The sequence below is a fragment of the Crinia signifera genome, chromosome 6, assembly GCF_055691185.1.
Source record: "Crinia signifera chromosome 6, ASM5569118v1, whole genome shotgun sequence".
NCBI classification, from domain to species: Eukaryota; Metazoa; Chordata; class Amphibia; order Anura; family Myobatrachidae; genus Crinia; species Crinia signifera.
This window is the reverse complement of record NC_139222.1, coordinates 87,552,262-87,572,257: the sequence shown is the minus strand read 5'-3', so window position 1 is coordinate 87,572,257 and position 19,996 is coordinate 87,552,262. Positions and strand designations below refer to the sequence as shown.

The 19,996-nt window shown below is 43.0% G+C and overlaps 1 protein-coding gene across 3 annotated transcripts in view; it reads right to left on the bottom strand.

Annotated features, from left to right (window-relative positions):
• LRIT1 (leucine rich repeat, Ig-like and transmembrane domains 1) overlaps positions 1 to 19,996 on the bottom strand; it is a 72,292-nt gene that overhangs the window by 16,826 nt on the left and 35,470 nt on the right. The window contains exon 1 of one of the 3 annotated variants that reach the window (XM_083146384.1): positions 16,795 to 17,020. The exons of the other annotated variants lie outside the window; for them this stretch is intronic. Coding sequence (XP_083002510.1) covers positions 16,795 to 16,916 — 122 coding nt within the window. The 5' untranslated portion in view covers positions 16,917 to 17,020. Of the gene's footprint in view, positions 1 to 16,794; positions 17,021 to 19,996 lie in introns of those variants that run through there. 3 annotated transcript variants of the gene reach the window in all.

The window sequence follows — 19,996 nt, the reverse complement described above, 5'->3', positions numbered from 1 at the left end:
CGGGAGGCCGGCGCCGCCATCTTGGTTAAGGGCAAAATAGCAGATTGGCCCAGGTCTGAGGTTTCCTCCCATACTGACCTGACAGCCAATGGCAGCCGCCCTCTTGGGATATAGGGGATCTGCCTAGGGCTGTTCAGTGTCAGTGCAAAGAGTCTCCAGAGGCGTTCACAGCTCCCAGCTGACTCCGGCTCTCTGACTCACCTCTCCTGACCTTGGTGCCTTGCTCGTGCTCTGTGTTGGTCTAGGTTGCTGCTTAACCCCATCGCTGCCAGTTCTCTCCACAGTCTGGTCTCTGCCTGTATCCCTGAGCTTCCTGGCCTAGCCCTTCAAGTCTCCTGCTTCCAAGCAATTCTTCAATCTTCATTCATCATTCATCTTCTTCCAGTCTTCAAGGATCCTTCATTTACCATCAAGTACATTCTCTTTCCGGATCCTCTTATTCTTCAAGACCCCAGCCTGCCGTCCTATGCTATTTGAACTGTCATTATTCAAGTGAACTTTCTTCTTCTAAAGTGCCTTACTGGCTCAAGTATTGTTTATCACTAACTGCCACTTTAAGAAAGTATTCAAGTGTGTATTGTTTCCATTTATGAATTCTATTATTAAACCTGCACGATTTAATCCTTCATCATCTGGTCCGTCTCCAGTCGCTACACACCACACGACTTCATCCAGCCCTTCAGTCGTGACAGTTTGCACTGACGCGATGGAGTCGGGTGAAGTACAGGCTTCCATGGCGGACGTCTTTCAAGGTATCGTGACTCGTCTTGAACAAGTGGAAACTACCCAACGCCAAGTGGCTCAATTTCTTCAGGCCTTGTCCCCGCCCCAGGCGGCTCCCTCAGTGTCGGTTGCTCCAGCGCCAGAGATTCCAGTTCCTGTTTCCACACCAGGATCCGTAGTTCCTCATCACATGCAACTCCCTACTCCTAGCAAGTATGATGGTTCGCCAAGGGCATGCCGTGGGTTCCTGAACCAATGTGATGTCCACTTCACCTTGCAGTCATCTCACTTCCCAACCTCCAAGGCAAAGGTGGCCTATATTGTGTCTCTCCTGGCAGGGTCAGCTCTGGACTGGGTGTCCCCTCTCTGGGAACGCTCTGACCCCCTGCTCAATGATTATGAAGCTTTTATTACCTCTTTTCGTCGCATCTTCGATGACCCTGGCAGAGTGTCCTCTGCCGCCACTGAAATCCTGAGGATTCGCCAGGGTAGCCGATCGGTGGGACAGTATGTTGTGCAGTTCCAGACCCTGGCCTCAGAATTAAAATGGAACGAAGAGGCTCTCCTCTCCGCCTTCTGGAATGGGCTGGCAGGTCGTATCAAGGATGAATTAGCTACTCGTGACTTCCCGGCTACCTTGATCGAGCTCATCTCTCTGTGCAACAAAGTAGATCTACGGATGCAGGAACGCCAACTAGAGAGAAATCGCTCTGATCGTCTTCGCCCTCGCTTCACCCCAAATGCTGTTCCCGTTCCTAGACCAAGTCCTTCCACAACTACACCACCTGATGAACCTATGCAGATCAATCGTTCTCGGCTCTCACAGGAAGAAAAGTCCCGTAGACGACGGGAGAATCTCTGCATGTACTGCGGGTGTGCTGCCCATTTACTGTCCTCCTGTCCATTGCGTCCGGGAAACGGCCGCTCCTAACCTCCCCGAGGGAGGCCCGGTTAGGAGTCTTGCTTTCATCTCCCTCCTCAGCTGTTTCCACCATTCCAATTACCATTGTGTGCCCTCAAGGGGAAAATAAAGTCCAGGCCCTATTGGATTCCGGAGCGGCAGGAAACTTTCTTTCTTCATCTTTCGTCTTTCAACACTCCCTGGCAGTACAACCCTTGACCCATCCCCTGGTTCTCACTGCAGTGGATGGGAGTCGTATCTGTAGTGGGCAAATCACCCTTCAAACCAATCCAGTGACAGTCCTAGTGGGTGCTCTACATCAAGAGACTCTAGAGTTCTTAGTTCTTCCTCAGTCATCACACCAGGTGGTCCTGGGTCTACCATGGCTCGCTAAACACAATCCTCATATTGATTGGACCAGCATGGAGATCAAGGCCTGGGGTACGAACTGTTTAACCACTTGCATGACTCGTATCATTCCACTCAATCAAATGAATCCTCAAGAAGAGGGAGGTTCCAGTCTTCCGTCTTCACCAGCTTCACCCTTGTCTATACCCACACCATACCATTCTTTTTCTGATGTCTTCAGCAAGGGAGGTGCCGATTCTCTGCCCCCTCATCGTCCTTGGGACTGTCCGATAGAGTTGGTACCCGGGAAATTTCCACCGCGGGGTCGTATCTACCCCTTATCTCTACCCGAGACCAAGGCTATGTCTGACTACATTCGTGAAAACTTGAATAAAGGCTTCATTCGTCCATCCACCTCGCCAGCCGGAGCGGGGTTTTTCTTCGTTAAAAAAAAAGATGGGACTCTCCGGCCATGTATCGACTATAGGGGTCTCAACGATATCACAATCAAGAACCGCTACCCATTACCCCTCATCACCGAACTCTTCGATAAGATCAGAGGGGCGTCTATTTTTACCAAACTGGATCTGAGAGGGGCGTACAACTTGATCCGAATCCGTTCCGGTGACGAGTGGAAGACGGCTTTCAACACCCGGGATGGCCACTACGAATACCTGGTGATGCCATTTGGCCTTTGCAATGCCCCGGCCGTCTTCCAACAGTTTGTAAACGACATATTTCGGGACTTACTGTATCATTCTGTCGTGGTGTATCTCGATGATATCCTCATATTCTCTCCTAACCTTCATCTCCATCGTCAAACTGTATCTGAAGTCCTGCGCCGTCTACGCCAAAATCAATTGTTCTGCAAGCTAGACAAATGCGTCTTCGAGGTCACTTCCATTCCATTTCTTGGCCACATCCTCACCAGCACTGGGATAGAGATGGACCCAGAGAAAGTAAGAGCCATCCAAGACTGGACAGCGCCTACCACGCTCAAAGGTATCCAGAGGTTCCTGGGTTTTTCAAATTATTATCGTCGCTTCATCCGGGACTTCTCCACCCTTGCTGCACCCCTTACAGCTCTAACCCGCAAGGGAGTAGATCCTAGTCAGTGGCCACCCGAAGCCTCGCTAGCTTTCCAACAACTAAAGAATGCATTCGTCTCTGCTCCAATTCTTCTTCAGCCGAACCTCGACAAACCCTTCATTATCGAGGTGGATGCATCCTCAGAGGGAGTCGGGGCAATCTTGTCACAGAAAGGAGAGGACCAGGAACTTCACCCCTGTGCTTTCTACTCTAAGAAGTTTCTTCCAGCAGAGAAAAATTACCCCATTGGGGAGCAAGAGTTACTAGCAGTAAAGTTAGCGTTGGAGGAGTGGCGGTACCTCCTGGAGGGGGCACGACATAAGATCACGGTATACTCTGACCATAAGAATCTCTCATTTCTCAAGCATGCCCAATGTCTTACTGCTCGTCAAGCCCGCTGGGCCATGTTCTTCGAACGATTTGATTTCCAGATCAGATTCAGACCCGGGTCGATGAATGCCAAGGCCGATGCCCTTTCACGCTCCTTCGAGACTCCGGCCGACCTAGAGACTCCTCCTCGACCAATCCTCGACCCTCTGGTTTTTGCTCAAGTTACGGTCCAACCTTCACCTCCTCCGGGCAAAACCTTTGTTCCCCTCAATCTTCGCAAAAGAGTGCTGTCCTGGGCACACGCTTCCCGTTTTGCAGGACATACTGGTGCACAGAAGACCCTAATGTTCCTGTTACGTTCATATTGGTGGCCCACCATTCGTCAAGATGTAACCAGCTTTGTCGCTTCCTGTGTAAAGTGCGCCCAGCATAAGTCCCCCAGAACATCTCCTGCCGGTCCTCTTCTACCTCTAGCCATTCCTACAGAACCATGGTCCCACTTGTCTATGGACTTTATCTGTGAACTTCCTCCCTCCAAAGGGCATACGGTAATCTGGGTGGTGGTTGACCGGTTCTCAAAAATGGCGCACTTCTTCCCATTGAAAGGTCTTCCATCCGCTCCAGTTCTGGCTCAGCTCTTCATCTCCACAATCTTCAAACTTCATGGGTTGCCCAAAGAGATTATATCTGACCGTGGAGTGCAATTCGTTGCAAAGTTTTGGAGGGCTCTCTGTTCTGCTGTACAAGTTAAACTCAAGTTCTCCACTGCATTCCACCCACAAACCAACGGGCAGACGGAACGGGTCAACCAAGACTTGGAAGCCTTCATTCGTTTATTCATCTCTTCTTCTCAAGACGACTGGGTCGATCTTCTGCCTTGGGCGGAATATGCGCACAATAATTCTTATCATTCATCCTCCGGCACCACTCCCTTTTTTACTGTTTTTGGCAAACATCCCCGATCTCCAGATTTCTCAGACTTATCTTCATCCGATGTTCCTGCAGCTGCTGCTTCTTTACAACGGTTTGCGAAAATCTGGTCAGATGTTCATACCGCTCTCCTCAAAGCATCCGCTCGATACAAAAGGATGGCGGACAGGAAAAGAAGAGCGGCTCCCAAATTGAAGGTTGGAGATCGAGTGTGGCTGTCTACCCGCCACATACGCCTTCGGTTACCATCCATGAAGCTGGCTCCCCGATTCATCGGACCGTTCCCAATCACGCAAGTTATTAATCCTGTTGCATACAGACTACAGCTTCCTTCTTCCCTGAAGATCTCAAATTCTTTTCATGTGTCTCTTCTAAAGCCCTTGAGATTGAACTTATATCAAAAGAAGGTGCCCAAACCGCCCAAGATTGGTTCTGAAAGAGAGATTGAGTTCGAAGTGAGACGCATCATTGACTCACGTTGTCGCAATGCCCATCTGCAGTATCTGGTGGAGTGGCTTGGATTCGGTCCTGAGGAGAACTCCTGGGTTGATGCTGCAGATCTCCATGCTCCCCGTCTGGTGAGGCAATTCTTTCAAAGGAACCCACATAAGGTGCGTAGGTGCCCTGGGGTCACCCAGAAAAGGGGGGGTACTGTCACACTCAGCCGCGGCGGTGCGCGGCGGGCATATTACTCACCCGTCCGCGCCCGCCGTCGGCTAGCGTGTAGTGGTCTCCGGGTCAGCGGCAGCGGGCAGCGGCAGTCTGGTGGGCAGCAGGCAGCGTGGGACATCGACAGGTGTAGCAGTGTGTGCTGTAATGGTGCCGGGAGGCCGGCGCCGCCATCTTGGTTAAGGGCAAAATAGCAGATTGGCCCAGGTCTGAGGTTTCCTCCCATACTGACCTGACAGCCAATGGCAGCCGCCCTCTTGGGATATAGGGGATCTGCCTAGGGCTGTTCAGTGTCAGTGCAAAGAGTCTCCAGAGGCGTTCACAGCTCCCAGCTGACTCCGGCTCTCTGACTCACCTCTCCTGACCTTGGTGCCTTGCTCGTGCTCTGTGTTGGTCTAGGTTGCTGCTTAACCCCATCGCTGCCAGTTCTCTCCACAGTCTGGTCTCTGCCTGTATCCCTGAGCTTCCTGGCCTAGCCCTTCAAGTCTCCTGCTTCCAAGCAATTCTTCAATCTTCATTCATCATTCATCTTCTTCCAGTCTTCAAGGATCCTTCATTTACCATCAAGTACATTCTCTTTCCGGATCCTCTTATTCTTCAAGACCCCAGCCTGCCGTCCTATGCTATTTGAACTGTCATTATTCAAGTGAACTTTCTTCTTCTAAAGTGCCTTACTGGCTCAAGTATTGTTTATCACTAACTGCCACTTTAAGAAAGTATTCAAGTGTGTATTGTTTCCATTTATGAATTCTATTATTAAACCTGCACGATTTAATCCTTCATCATCTGGTCCGTCTCCAGTCGCTACACACCACACGACTTCATCCAGCCCTTCAGTCGTGACAAAACTGAACACAACACATCCAGAACAAGGCCTGCCTTCACTCTAACCTGGGAAGCTGTCTCTGGTGGATCAAGGGTCCCAAGTGGCAAGGAGCTTCTACATATAAATGATATTCAATGCGAGGGATGTAATTGATTAAAAAACAAATCTAATATATCTTTTTATATATATATATATATATATATATATATATCACAGACATGTACATCCTAAGGGGTACACTTCCTAAAGCTTTTAAAAATGAAAAGAAGTGATGCAGCCCATAGTAACCAATCAGATTCTGTCTATCATTTTCCAGGATGCAATAGAGAACCAATAGACAGAATCTGATTGCTTTCTGAAGGCAACATCACATCTTTTTATTTTTAAAAGCTTTACCCCTAATTGTTCTTAACCACTGTGTAAGCTACAGAGAAACTGCGGTAATCTTGAAGTTATATGAAATACTACTGCTACTTCACAGGAATTATATTGAAAGTATTAGATGCCTAATGAAGACATACAGAATTAGTTCAAATCAGAGCCAGATTTACATCTAGGGAACTTTGGAATCCACCTATGGCCCAGCAGGTCCCATGGGGCCTGTAGTCGGGCCCCCCAAACTCTGGCCCTGATCAGGGATCCCTGAGCTACTGTCTGAAGGGGAGCATTGGGTATTGCCCTGGGTGCAGTACAAGTATCTATGACAACGCTTGTGGGGGGAGCATTTAGTCCTCCCATAAGCACTGCACTCATTCATACAGACTGTGGCAGACTTTAGAGGCAATCTAAATTCTCATGGTGAATCACTGCTTGCTTTATTTTAGATTGAGTGTAACGTCTGCCACAGTCTGAATCAAGTGTTGAACACATGTTCCTTCATCTGAACCGGCATCCCTGCTACTATCCCTGGGACAGTGGCTGTATGCCTCGCCCCTCCTGGGTTTTCTAGCAGACTTTACCTTGCAGGTTCAGTCCAAGTGCGGGACTCGCATGCGGGATATTCAATGTTAAATGAATACCTCTGCCATAAGTAATTAACCAAAGAGTTTACCTGTGACTAATTGAAAAAGCATAAAAAGCATAAAAAAGTTTTAATATGTAAAAATATGTATAGTAATTTTATCTGATTTACTGTAAAACTTTGCTTACAAGTTCCATATTCCCTACACTTATCCTTTCATTCTTTCTCTATTTTCTCTCTCTCTCGGCGGGATGTATCAACATACATCTCCGCCCTTCGCACGGCAGCCGCCGCGATGCTACCGCATATGTACTAACATATGCGGCCAGCATCGGGCTGCGGTAACGGAGACCCCCGCGATACCTGTGATGTTGGCTGCGGGGGTCTCCGTCACCTACCGGCGGCTGCCAGCGTCCCCCTGTGTCTCCTCCTCCCCCCTGAAGCCGGATGTCCTGCCGGCTGTGACACCAGGGGGAGGAGATGATCACAGGAGGACGGGAGGGGGTGGGCGCGCGGACGGCTTACGGCGGGCGGCGAAAGAAGCCCATAGGCTTCTATAGGGTATCGCCACCCAGAGGGTGGCGATACCCTGCAAAGCGAAAACGCTGCGGACGTTTATTGATACATAGGAAAATGCCGTAAAACGGGGGTTTTACGGCATTTTCCCTTTAGTAAATCTCGCCATCTCTCTCTCTCTCTCTGCTTGGTAAGTCAGATTTCCGAGTGTAAATTACATTACTTTGAAGCATAATACTGTTAGGCATTACTGTGTAGTATAATGTATAAGGAATTAGTGTGTGGCATAATGTATAAGAGGCATTATGGTGTGTGGCATATTGTGTAAGGGACATTATTGTATGGTTCATAATGTATAAGGGGAATTAGGGCATGTGGCATAAGTGTAACTGGCATTATGGTCTGTGGCATATTGTGTAAGGGGCAATACAGTGTGGTGCATGATCTATAAGTGGCATTACTATGAGGAAAAAAAATCACATAATAATTTAAGGTGTATGAATGTGGAATGAAAATATAGCATATGGATTGTCTTTTTCCAATAAGGAAAATTAATCTTCGAAAGTAGAAGTTCATATAGTTTGGTGTATGCCTTCTAAAACACTTAATACTCTGCAAAAAAAAACAAAAAAAAAAAACCTTTAAATGCTATTCTCTTCCCCATTCATGGTTTTCTTACATTACAATTACTTTCAATGATGTCACAAGTGGGGTGGGCACCCAGGTGTCACCCACCTCAGTGAGAGGATCTGGGTGCTGCAATGTAACATTGCTTGCAGCACTCAGCACCTGTCACAGTGTAAGTCCCATTACTGCAGTCTGACTTGTCCCCCTTGGATTGGGTACGAGATGATGATGTTGGTGGATTGGGAATGAGAGATAGCATTGGGGGCTTGGAAGTTAGAGATGGTGTTGGTGCTTTGGGAATGAGATTGTGTTGGTAGATTGGGAGTTATAGATGGTGTTGGTGTATTAGGATTTAAATATGGTGTTGGATGGTTGGGAGTGAGAGATGGATTGGTGGAATGGATGGGAGTGAAAGATACTGTAGGTGGACTGGGAGTGAGATGGATTGGAGGATTGGTAACGAGATGGTGTATATGGACTGTGAATCAGAGATGGTATTGGTGCATTTGGAATGAGATGGTGTTGGCATATTAGGAATAATGTTTGGTGTTGGTGGATTGGAAGTTAGAGATGGATTGGTGGATTGGGTATGAGATGAAGATGGTGAATTAGGAATGAGAGATGGCATTGGTGGATTTGGAGTGAGAGACAGTATTTATGCATTGGGAATGAAATTGTGTTGGTAAATTGTGAATAATATATTGTGTTGGTGCATTGGGAGTGAGAGATGGATTGGTGAATTGGGTACGAGATGGTGTTGGTGGATTGGGAATGAGAGATGGGGTTAATGTTTTGTGAATAATATATGATGTTGGAGGGTTGGAAGTGAGAGATAGTGTTGGTGTATTGGGAGTTAGAGATGGTGTTGGATGGTTGGGACTGAGAGATGGATTGGTGGATTGGGAGTAAGAGATGGATTGGCGAACTGGGAATGAGATGGTGTATATGTACTGGGAGTGAGAGATGGTGTTGGTGTATTGGGAATGACAAAATAGTGTTGATTGATAGAATTTAAGTAAACCCAGCAAGTTTATACTTATTTTATTATTTATTTTATTAACAGTTTCTTATATAGAGCATACATATTCTGCAGAACTTTACAGATATATTTGATTTATTTTTTGAACATTCATATCAGTCCCTGCCCCAGTGGAGCTCCCAATCTATATTCCCTAAGACATGTACGCAAACACATAGACATTCTAGGGTTTATTTTTGTTGGAAGTCAATAAACCTACCAGTATATTTTTGGATTGTGGGAGGAAACCGGAGTACCCAGAAGAAACCCATGCAAGCACAGGGAGAATATACAAACACTGCACCTTTAGGTTCCAGGTGGAATCAAACCCATGATCTCAACGCTGTGAGGCAGTAATGCTAACCATTACACCATCAGTGCTGCACTTATGTAAAAACCTATTTAATTACCAAAATATGGCTGCTTTAAATAGCAAATACTACATTAAGTACATGAAGCAAATGTTAAAATACAACACAAACGACTATTGCTACTAGAAAGAAACTAGAGAAGACTAGTGGCTTACTGTACTTTGTTGTTTTTGCTGAAACAGTACATTGAGGTAGTTCACTCCCTGACATAAATAATGTCATCATAGCTTATGGGCATAATCTAATTGTATCATTTTTTTAAACACCTTCAGTAAATATTAACTGCAACGCTGGAAAAGAGTGTGTGTTCAGAAAATAGGTTGCATTGTGCAATAGATTAATATTGAAAACAGGATTACACCTGAAATGGTCTATACAGATTAGGGACAGCTTAAATGACTCACTGAAATAGTACACTGAACTGAACAAAAAGTTAAATGACATGAGAGAAGATGTTATTTATAAGGTAAGCAATGTTCTGGATTTACAGTAAATGCCTGCAAACACATAGCTGTTTTTTTTTTTACCAATTATCTATTTACAGTAACTATGGTGTTATATTGTTTCTTTGGAAAAAAATAAATTCTCTACTGTAAAATACTATCAGGAATTTCTGGCCTGTGCACAATACAGCAATAGCAACAGAGATATCCACAATTAGCCAATATCAGGTTATTGGCAAAGAGATCAAGCGGTTTGCCCGCGTGTTGGACAGCTGGATATTATTCAATTTGGCCACCTGTTATTAGCTTGGCCGGTATAATTCTTGGTATGTGAGTGAGCGATATCTCTGTGACTGTTCTTCTTATTTGGGAATACAAAGGGACCATAATTAATTTGAATAAAACAACGCTGGGTGACAAACATTTACACCTGCCACTGGTGATTGGTTGCCAGTACTGGGTAGTCAATGAGAAGTTTTGTTTGAACAAATCAATAAAAAAAAATACTTTTTAGTCTTTATATTAAGTAAATATCATAACCCTTTGAATGCCAAGTGAATTTGTCAAAATTAGTGTGAAAATTTACAAGCAAACCTTTGCATTCATCATAATGACCAGTAATTTTTATCTTATATTGGACACATCATTTTTTTTTTTACACAACATTTTTTATTTGAATTTGTTTAACAAATGTGAGCTTGCATTTTAGCCAATATTTTGTGCATCTCTCAAAGAGATTATGGCACTCAAAGGGTTATGCAAGTGTTTTGAGGATTTTTTTTTTAATTACCGATGTCGACATCCCAAATGAGGGAATCCTGAAAGGGGTAATGTAAGTATACTTACCTTCTCCTTGTCTCCTAACCTTCCCTCCCTGCAGCCTAACCCTCCATCCCACCCCCTGCAGCCAGACACTAAACCTCCCCACTAGTGCCTAACCCTAACTCCCTACCCTGCTGCCTAAACCTACCCCCTGCCCCACGGTTAACCTTCCCTTCCAAGGGGATTGGTACTAAATCCTGGCACTCTAATTTATTCTCCCTCTATGGATGTCGTGGACACCCATAGAGGGAGAAAGTGACGGGATTTTGGCGGTCGGGATTCTGGCAGCGGGATTTTGACTGCCGGGATTCCGACCGCTGGGATTGTAACTGCATCCCCTTCCAAGTGCCTAAAAAACCTCATTCCTGCAGCCCAACCCTATGCCAACCTAGTGCATAAACCTAACCCACCATTCCCTGGCCTGATCTTATCTCGTCCCAGGATACTTCCATTCAACATCCTGGCAGTTGGGATTTTAGTGCCAGCATTCTTATTGAAGTCAGGATTCTATTGCTGGTCTCCTGGTGGTAATTGGGGTGTGGTGTTGGTATAGTGAATGCTGGTATGCTGAACGCATCCCCATTACATTATAGATGTGAATTGTGTAAATTCATGATCATTCAAATCAGTCAAAATCCTGTATTGTACACTAGGGGGTCAAACCTTTGCAATTTCCCCCTGATGACTAATTTAGCATTTGAAAGTTTTCAATTAGCTTATTTGGACCAATAATAACATGCCAGTTTTTAGGTTAAAACAAGAAATTGCCTTAATTACCCCCAAATCAACTTTGTTGCTAGATTATGAGCCCAAAATCTAATCAAAACTTTTCAACATTTCCAAAACAGAATGAATTATATTCCCACCAGCCAAGAGTAGTTACCAACGTGATATCTCCATGACTGTTGAGAACACAACAATCAATCCTACTCCACAAGCTTGTTGCCTAGGGGTTATCCTTGACTCTGAACTGTCCTCTATTCCTCACATTCAATCTGTCTCTAAATCATGTTACATGCATCTAAAAAAACATATCCAAATTTGTCCATATTTTATACAAGATGGTTTGGGGTAGGTCGCACAAGACAATAGTTAATACATTTGGAGGACCCCCTCAATTAAGAGTATGGACTGAAAACGTCTATTACAGGAGCGGGGGTGTGCTACCTCGGACACAAGAATTGACAAGAATAAAGAAGAAGAAAAGTGTGTCCTATGTCGGTGCACCAATAAAGATTCTAAAACATAACTTTTATTGTGTTTATTTTAAGAACTGCGAGATAAAAAAATACATATAACAACAAGAAGACAAGGGTGGAGTGACACTTTAAAAACTAAGGTGGCGGGCAGATGTCTGCACATATATCTATAATGTGTGCTGATTTAACTTGAGAACAGTGTACAGTAGAAGTTGGTTGTTGACCAATTACTCAGGTAAGTATAAATCAGGGCGGGTATGCCTCTGATGTAATTGTGTCACCAGCCGCAACTTCACTTATGGCAGTCTGAGAGTGAAATGAATAATAACTTAGTGAAAGTTCAGAATCTCTGGATTTGCATACGCCTATATATGTTCTCAGCGTATGGGTGAAAAATCACTCTATCTCCAGCACGAGAATCCTGTCTTGATTCAAGACAGGATTCTCGTGCTGGAGATAGAGTGATTTTTCACCCATACGCTGAGAACATATATAGGCGTATGCAAATCCAGAGATTCTGAACTTTCACTAAGTTATTATTCATTTCACTCTCAGACTGCCATAAGTGAAGTTGCGGCTGGTGACACAATTACATCAGAGGCATACCCGCCCTGATTTATACTTACCTGAGTAATTGGTCAACAACCAACTTCTACTGTACACTGTTCTCAAGTTAAATCAGCACACATTATAGATATATGTGCAGACATCTGCCCGCCACCTTAGTTTTTAAAGTGTCACTCCACCCTTGTCTTCTTGTTGTTATATGTATTTTTTTATCTCGCAGTTCTTAAAATAAACACAATAAAAGTTATGTTTTAGAATCTTTATTGGTGCACCGACATAGGACACACTTTTCTTCTTCTTTATTCTCATATTTTATACAAGACACTGCGAAAACTCTAATCCATGCACTCATCATCTCACCCATTGATTATTGCAATAGCCTCATTACCGGTCTTCCTAAGAAAGACTCTCTACACTACAATTCATTTTGAATGCAGCTGCGAGGCTGATCTTCCTGGCTAGACGTTCATCTGCTGATCTGCTCTGTCAGTTCCTTCATTGGTTGCCTGTATTTTACCATATCCAATATAAAATACTTCTACTCACATTTAAGGCCATTAACCTCACTACACCGACTTATATCTCTTTGCTTATCTCAAAATATATCCCCACCCGACCTCTCCACTCTGCACAAGATCTGCGTCTCCCATGCACACTCATTACTAGATCCCATTCACAATTGCAAGACTTTCATCGGGCAGCACCCATCTTATGGAATGCCCTTCCACGCACATTAAGACTCTCCTCTAGCCTCCAAACTTTCAAGCGTTCCCTGAAAACTCACCTCTTCAGGCAAGCTTATCTTATTCTGGAACCTTCACAAAACCTCCAGTAGCATTCATATCTAATTGCATCCCATCAGGACTGTCTTGCCATCTGGTGGGACTGCCATGCTATGGAATCCTATCCTTATGTATCCCTTCTATTATTCCTGAAGATTGTAAACTTGCAGTAGGGCACTCCTACCTCTATGTCGGTTTGTTACTACCCTGTTTGTTTTATCACTGTTTCCTTTCCTATTGTAAAGCGCAACGGAACTTGCTGCGCTATATAAGAAACTGTAAATAAATACATTTCAGCCATAAATAATCCCATTGGAACTTCTTTACATTTTACCTTAAAATGGCGGCAAATTTCCCCAAAATACCCTTTTTGCTCTTTTTTTTTGTTTTTGCATTTTTCATTTACTTCCTTTCTAATTAAAATAAATTTGTAAGTTTTTAACTTTTTTGGAAAAAAAGAACACATCAGCCATTAAAAGCTTGTAGTATTTTACTTTTGCCCACAGCCTACTATAGCAGTGGTTCCCAAACTGTGTGCCTAGGCTCCCTGGGGTGCCTTGGATTAGTGAACTAGAGGCAATTGATATTATGTATGGTTATTGTAAAAGGCAAAAACATTGCTGGTGGGCTAGCAATAATAAAATATGTGGACAAACAGAAGCTGATCCTGTCTCTCACCCATAAATAAACCCATGTATGACATACAAATCAATTTACAGAATAAGAAACTTTTGGCCTAGGGGTGCCGTGAAAAAAATTCTGATGCTCTAGGGTGCCGTGATTTTAAAAAGTTTGGGAACCACTGTACTATAGGATTCTGCTACCAAAGGAAGTTGTCCCCACTTATACGTCTCCCATATTGCATATTTTAGGGATATTGCACACCTCAGCTGCGAGTGCAAAGAATAGGCATTTTTAATTGGATTGGAGAATTCTCAGTAGTGCGGATTCATGCAAATGTCTGTGAGTTTCAAGAAACACCTAATTGGATTGACCCTTAAGAATTTATGATCTAAAATCTTCTAAAGTTAACGGTAACTATTCTCAGCAGCATATAATTAATGTATCCTGCTCAGGCATTGCATATAAATTAAATCTATGGGATCCACAGCATTTACCTATAATAATTCAACATGAAACAAGTGACTATCTATGAAAAGGAGAACTTATCATGAACTTTATGGTTGTGACAAACAACAATAAATAATTTTAGTTATAGATTGTTTGTCCTGCTTAACATGTAGGTAATAAGGTTATTATACATCTGCCTGATGCTAGACTATTACTAGACCTGCTGGGATGAGCGCCAAAACTGTGACCTATGCTACAGATGGGTTACCAGCAATCAGAATTAATGGACGTGTAGGCTGTTTTGACCTTCACTTGTGCTCTCCTGTCCTAATTAAATGAACTGGTGTCTTGTTTTTAATTGCAAAGTATCCGTTGATTGAATTACAGCACTCCCTGCTACATGTGTCACTGATTTCATCGTCATATTAATCCGTCAGTCACATGTTAAATTGAAACTGGCCTAGCTAATTTTATATATACATGTTGTATCTTGCTCTCATGTCACCAATATAAGTTTACCTCACAATGCCAGGAACTGCCCCCATTAGACTGCATGCTTAGTTATTTACTTGTCATTTCTCTTCAATACATTTTCCTAATGTGTGGGCTGTTGATAAGGGATGAATAAATAAACTTTTTTTTTTAAATAGTAACATTGTAATATACGTATCTGTAACTTTACGTAACATAGCAGACAGGGTTATGCAATCTGTTGGCCGTGGTTCTCAATAGACTACATGCGTTCTGCATACTAGCTGTTCTTCCATAATAAATGAGGAGCACATAGAGTCATGCATAGGATCTTCCTTATCAATCTCTCTGTATTTTATTGTGTACTGTGAATTTATTTTATAATTGTAAGGCTTAACAATGTACAATGCATTCCAGTATTTTTATTTAAGGATATAAAACAGATAATTATAAAAGTTGCATTATTTGGAGGCTCGGGTGGGGGTGGTGGGGATTTGGCATACTGTAGGTCCCCTATGTCACGTTGCTCTATGATAAATTCAGAAGTACTACTACTAAGTTGATTAAGTACTACTATTAAGTTGATTATTTTCACAACGCCAACACTGCCTATTGTTCTATTGTCTTGAGATTGTTCTATTTGAAACTAAGCAACTACAAGTGAGTAATAGTATATTCATTTATATTTTGATTCCTTCAAATATCTTCCTTGGAGAGATGAATTGTTTTCAGAGATAGGAGTTGTCACTACTGTTGCTCTATTGGAGGGATGTAATCCTTTGTCATGACTGACATACTGTAGAACTTTGTTTTTATGATTCTATGACTGAGAATTATGTACTAGAACAGTACGATCCAGGTGTTTCAAAGGAGAAAGATACATTTCCATTTCCAATTTTCAGAGTCATTTTAGTCTTTAAAGAGCTCTGTACTGTACAGGGTAAGAAACAGAGACTAGAACAAGCACTTACTGTATGACAACATACTGTAGATAAAAGCTTAACAAATAGGTTTGTGTATATGACATTTACAAAAAAAGGGGTACATTTGCTAAGATGGGCGTTATATTGTAGATGGGATGTTGCCCATATATTTTCTATATATTTTCTAGACGGTGCTAAATAAAGAAGTTACTATGGGCGACATCCGATCTTGACTAGAACTCCCATCTTAGTAAATTTACCAAAAAAGGTTATTACTTAAACTCCCTTAAATAAATATTGCCAGAATTTATTTGAAAACCAAAATGATAATGAAAGACTTGGAATAGAAATCAGTCACTGAACTGAATATTTTGTACAGAATAATTAGCTATAGAAAAGTCATATATCACTTAAACCAGCAACTACTGTATGTTAGTTACCGCAAAGTGTTTCAGCGATCACGACTAACATGAAGTACAGTTTAAAAGACCTTTAATGATACAATATAACTGCAATTAATTAAATGTATTGAAAAAATGACAAATGTTGACCGAAAGGAAAGCCAACAAAATCATAAAAAAAATGAAGTACTCAGCTGAACTAAAGTCAACCAAACTTTTACATCCAATTATGTTTGTCGGATTATTATATTTCAGTTAGAATAAAGGTTTTCTTGTAAACATATTTTTCCATTTTGGAGTCAAACAAAATACATGCCACCAAGCATAGATCATGCTATAAACTCAATTCCGTGTAGCAGATTTAATATGTTCACGTGTTATACTTTTCCCAACATGAAAACACTTCTTTAAAAATCATCACAACTGCATGTTATTTCTTTGTAGATTGAATGATTTTAGCATTGCGTGTCTGTACCACAAGATTAAAATGAATGTTAAAATGATTTAACTGTTTAAACTGAACAGAATTTAAATAGGATCATAGCGTATTCGGCAAAAAAAAGGTGAAAGGTGCCACAGTTCATACCGAAATTCATTATAATTATGCAGTGTCCCCAGTGCAGAAGGCATTTCAATGCTTTCTTTGAAATCAGATTACAGAAGTTAATCCTTTGCACACAGGAAGCTGTAGCACAAAGTGAATGAAGGAAAATCCATACAGTATAATATGGGACACTGGAAGGGGACACAGATGGGGTGTAGGTACATTATACACATAGGAGCCTAAGGCACAAGGGTGGTCATACCTGGATTTGGAACCATCGCCGAGTGAGTAGAATGTGCAGCTGCACTGAGATGGGCAGGAGAAGCAAAAGAAAGGAAGGTTCCCAAACACCAGACAACCGAAGATGACCAAAGAGACACACATGGTGAACTAACCATGAGTTGCACCTTTGGGGACAGCGAGATATTCTCAGGCAGACCTGGTCACATCTTAAGTGTTTTCCTCTAGCAGTTGCAGAGAGATGCTTTAGCTGCGGCTCAGTGCATCAGATAAAATAGGATAGGGGATTAGTGAAGGGACTTGGTTATATGCCTGTCGCTGCCTATTGCTTCCTGGTGTGTCATAGGAAAGCGTACAGTAGCTCTAAGCTGCTGCAGAAGGCCACCAAATTACATAAAGAGGTACGCTGACAAATAGCCTAATAAATGCTAAAATATAGTATATTTTACAAAGACTTTCAGATGTAAATCTTTCCTTTAATAATTGGGGAAAAAATAAATATATTTACTTAGAGTTGATAGGTCAGCGAGCCAATAACCAGTGATTATATTGTACAGAATTTGGCATATGCGGAAACTTTCATGATGACCATATTAAAAAAATCTTACACTTATTAAAAAAGAGCGCACACATATATAATATTTTTAATATTTAAATATAAATTGCAAAAAAAGTTTATACATGAACATTCCGCTCATTGGATGCATAGCTTTGATTTTGAATTATCAACGGCTCAGGCTCCTAATAAAGGAACAAATAATGTCTTAGTCCAAGATCAAGTGTGATAATACTCCAATGTACACCACTTATTCATAGCTTATAGCCTAAAGTCTCTAAAAGTTCATGCACAGGCACAATGAGATTATGGCTATGAACGATTTTGACTACACGATTTTCGCTGAATTCCCCAGAGTCCACAAACCACCGATATTAACTATACACACTGCGATTTTGACTATTACAGTATGTAAGATTTTGACGCATCGGTATTGTAAGCTGTATAAACACGGTGCAATATGTGTCAAAATTAGTAGTAAACTTAGCTCAAATCTTACCGTGTGTATGCACATTAAATCAGATATTTTCCCTCAAAGGCTTCCATGACCAGTGGCGTAATTATATAGTTTTCAAGAGATGCAAATACTATGGGGCCTAGCCTGCAATCCCACTGCACCATTTTATTATCTATATTTGTATTTTTAATTAGTAATGAAGGTGTCAGGGGCCGCTGATTTTGTCCTCGGCTGGCGCGTCTGCCAGGCAATATGAACGATGGAGGACACGCATGCCAGATGACATGCACACCAGGAGGTGCACGTGCATTAAGACACGACCACTGGGAGCACACTTCTGGATGACATGCCGGTACTTGTGGAGTATCACGGCTCCCACGGTGGCCATCGCACGGGGAAAAATTGCATCGCATGCGATCGCATCGCATGCGATATGTAACAAAAGCATCCAAATGCATTGAAATTAGTATGAAACATGTTCAATGGCCCCCAAATGGCCCCCCAATGGACGCGTACCACCGCGAGGGGCGGCGGTACGCGTCCTACAACCTTTTCATACCCCCACTATCCACGTCGGCATGGAGTTGAGAATAGAAAGTGTGGCGAGCGCAGCGAGCCACCAAGCCCGAAGCGTGGCGAGCGCAGCGAGCCCCGCGATGGGACGTAGGACGCGTACCGCCGCCCCTCGCGGGCTCGCTGCGCTCGCCACGCTTCGGGTTCACGTTGATAGTGGGGGAAGTAGAGTCTCAAAAATGACATTTGGGGGCCATTGAACATGTTTCATAGTAATTTCAATGCATTTGGATGCTTTTCAGTTAAAAAATGCATGCGATCGCATGCGATCAAATCGCATGCGATGCGATCGCATGCGATTTTGTTAAAAACGGTAAAACCGTCAAAAATCGCATCCCATCGCATGCCATCGCATTCCACTATATATGGCATGCGATGGCATGCGATGGGAGCCGTGATAATCCACAAGTACCGACATGCCTCCAGGCTGTTGCTAGGAGACAGAGCAGCACATCACCCAGGGCAGATTTATTAAGCCTGGTGAAGTGATAAAGTGGCTGGTGATAAGGTACCAGCCAATGAGCTCCTAACCGTCATATTTTAAATGCAGCCTGATTGGCCAGTGATAACGTACCAGCCACTTTATCACTCCACCAGGCTTTATAAATCTGCCCCCCCCCCCCCCCCCCAGTCTCTGTAGCAGGAACGCCAGACAGGAAGTGTGCGCATCTTCAACTGCTGGGTGTTAATCTTGTAGAGCTATAAATTCTGGTCACTCTCCTCCCTACCTTTTGCCAGTGATAGTTCTATGTGAGCGTGAACTTCAATCGGACCCTCAGCTTCTCAGGTATCCTGCATACCGTCCAACCTGACCCATACCATTAGGTACAAAATGCTCTGTTCCTGGACTTCAGATGTGAGGCTCCAGCACAGTTTACAATTCAAAGAGGGGGGTCACATCAACTGCCAATGAGTCCAGGACAGTGATGTTTGGAGTGGCATTAGGTGTGGCTCCCCTTTTTGAATATTGGACTGTGCTATAGCCTCTCCTCTGCAACTGCTAATGGCAGGGATGTCCAGAAACAGAGCATTTTGTACCTAATGAAAAGGGTCATGTTGGAGGGTATGATCCTGGTGGTTCTGTCCTGTTCCAGTCTCTCTGTCCTGGTTCATCCAGATTTCCAGCCCAGCAAGCTTAAAGACAGGTGTTTTGTCTTTATTATTATTTCAGAGTAATATAGCCATTTATATTAGTTGGTTATATATCACATTTGTGCATTGTTGCATCTGAGTACTGAGTAAGGTGTGTTTAGTTCACATTAGCCGCAGTATTTACGTTTGTTTATTTGGTACTCTTAATCTCTTTATTAGTTGCTTACCATCTGTGTTGTATTGTTGCACTTGTGCCAGTAAGCTGCTAGCTCAGTTCTCGTTAGTTTTGGGGGGTCACGTTTATTATCCCGAAAATTTACCTCCTGGTTATATAGAGCAGGGTAGCTATATTTAGTATTGATCCTGAAATTGGTAACGGCTGTTGTTATCCACCGTCTGCAGCATTACTCCTACCCTATATGGTTATTACTGACCTCCATGACAGTTCAACAGTTCTGAAGGCACAATGAAGGTAAGACCTAAAAATTGACATTAATTTCTAGTCTTGGGGATGGATTTGGGGCGCGGCACCCCTTGGGTTGGTGT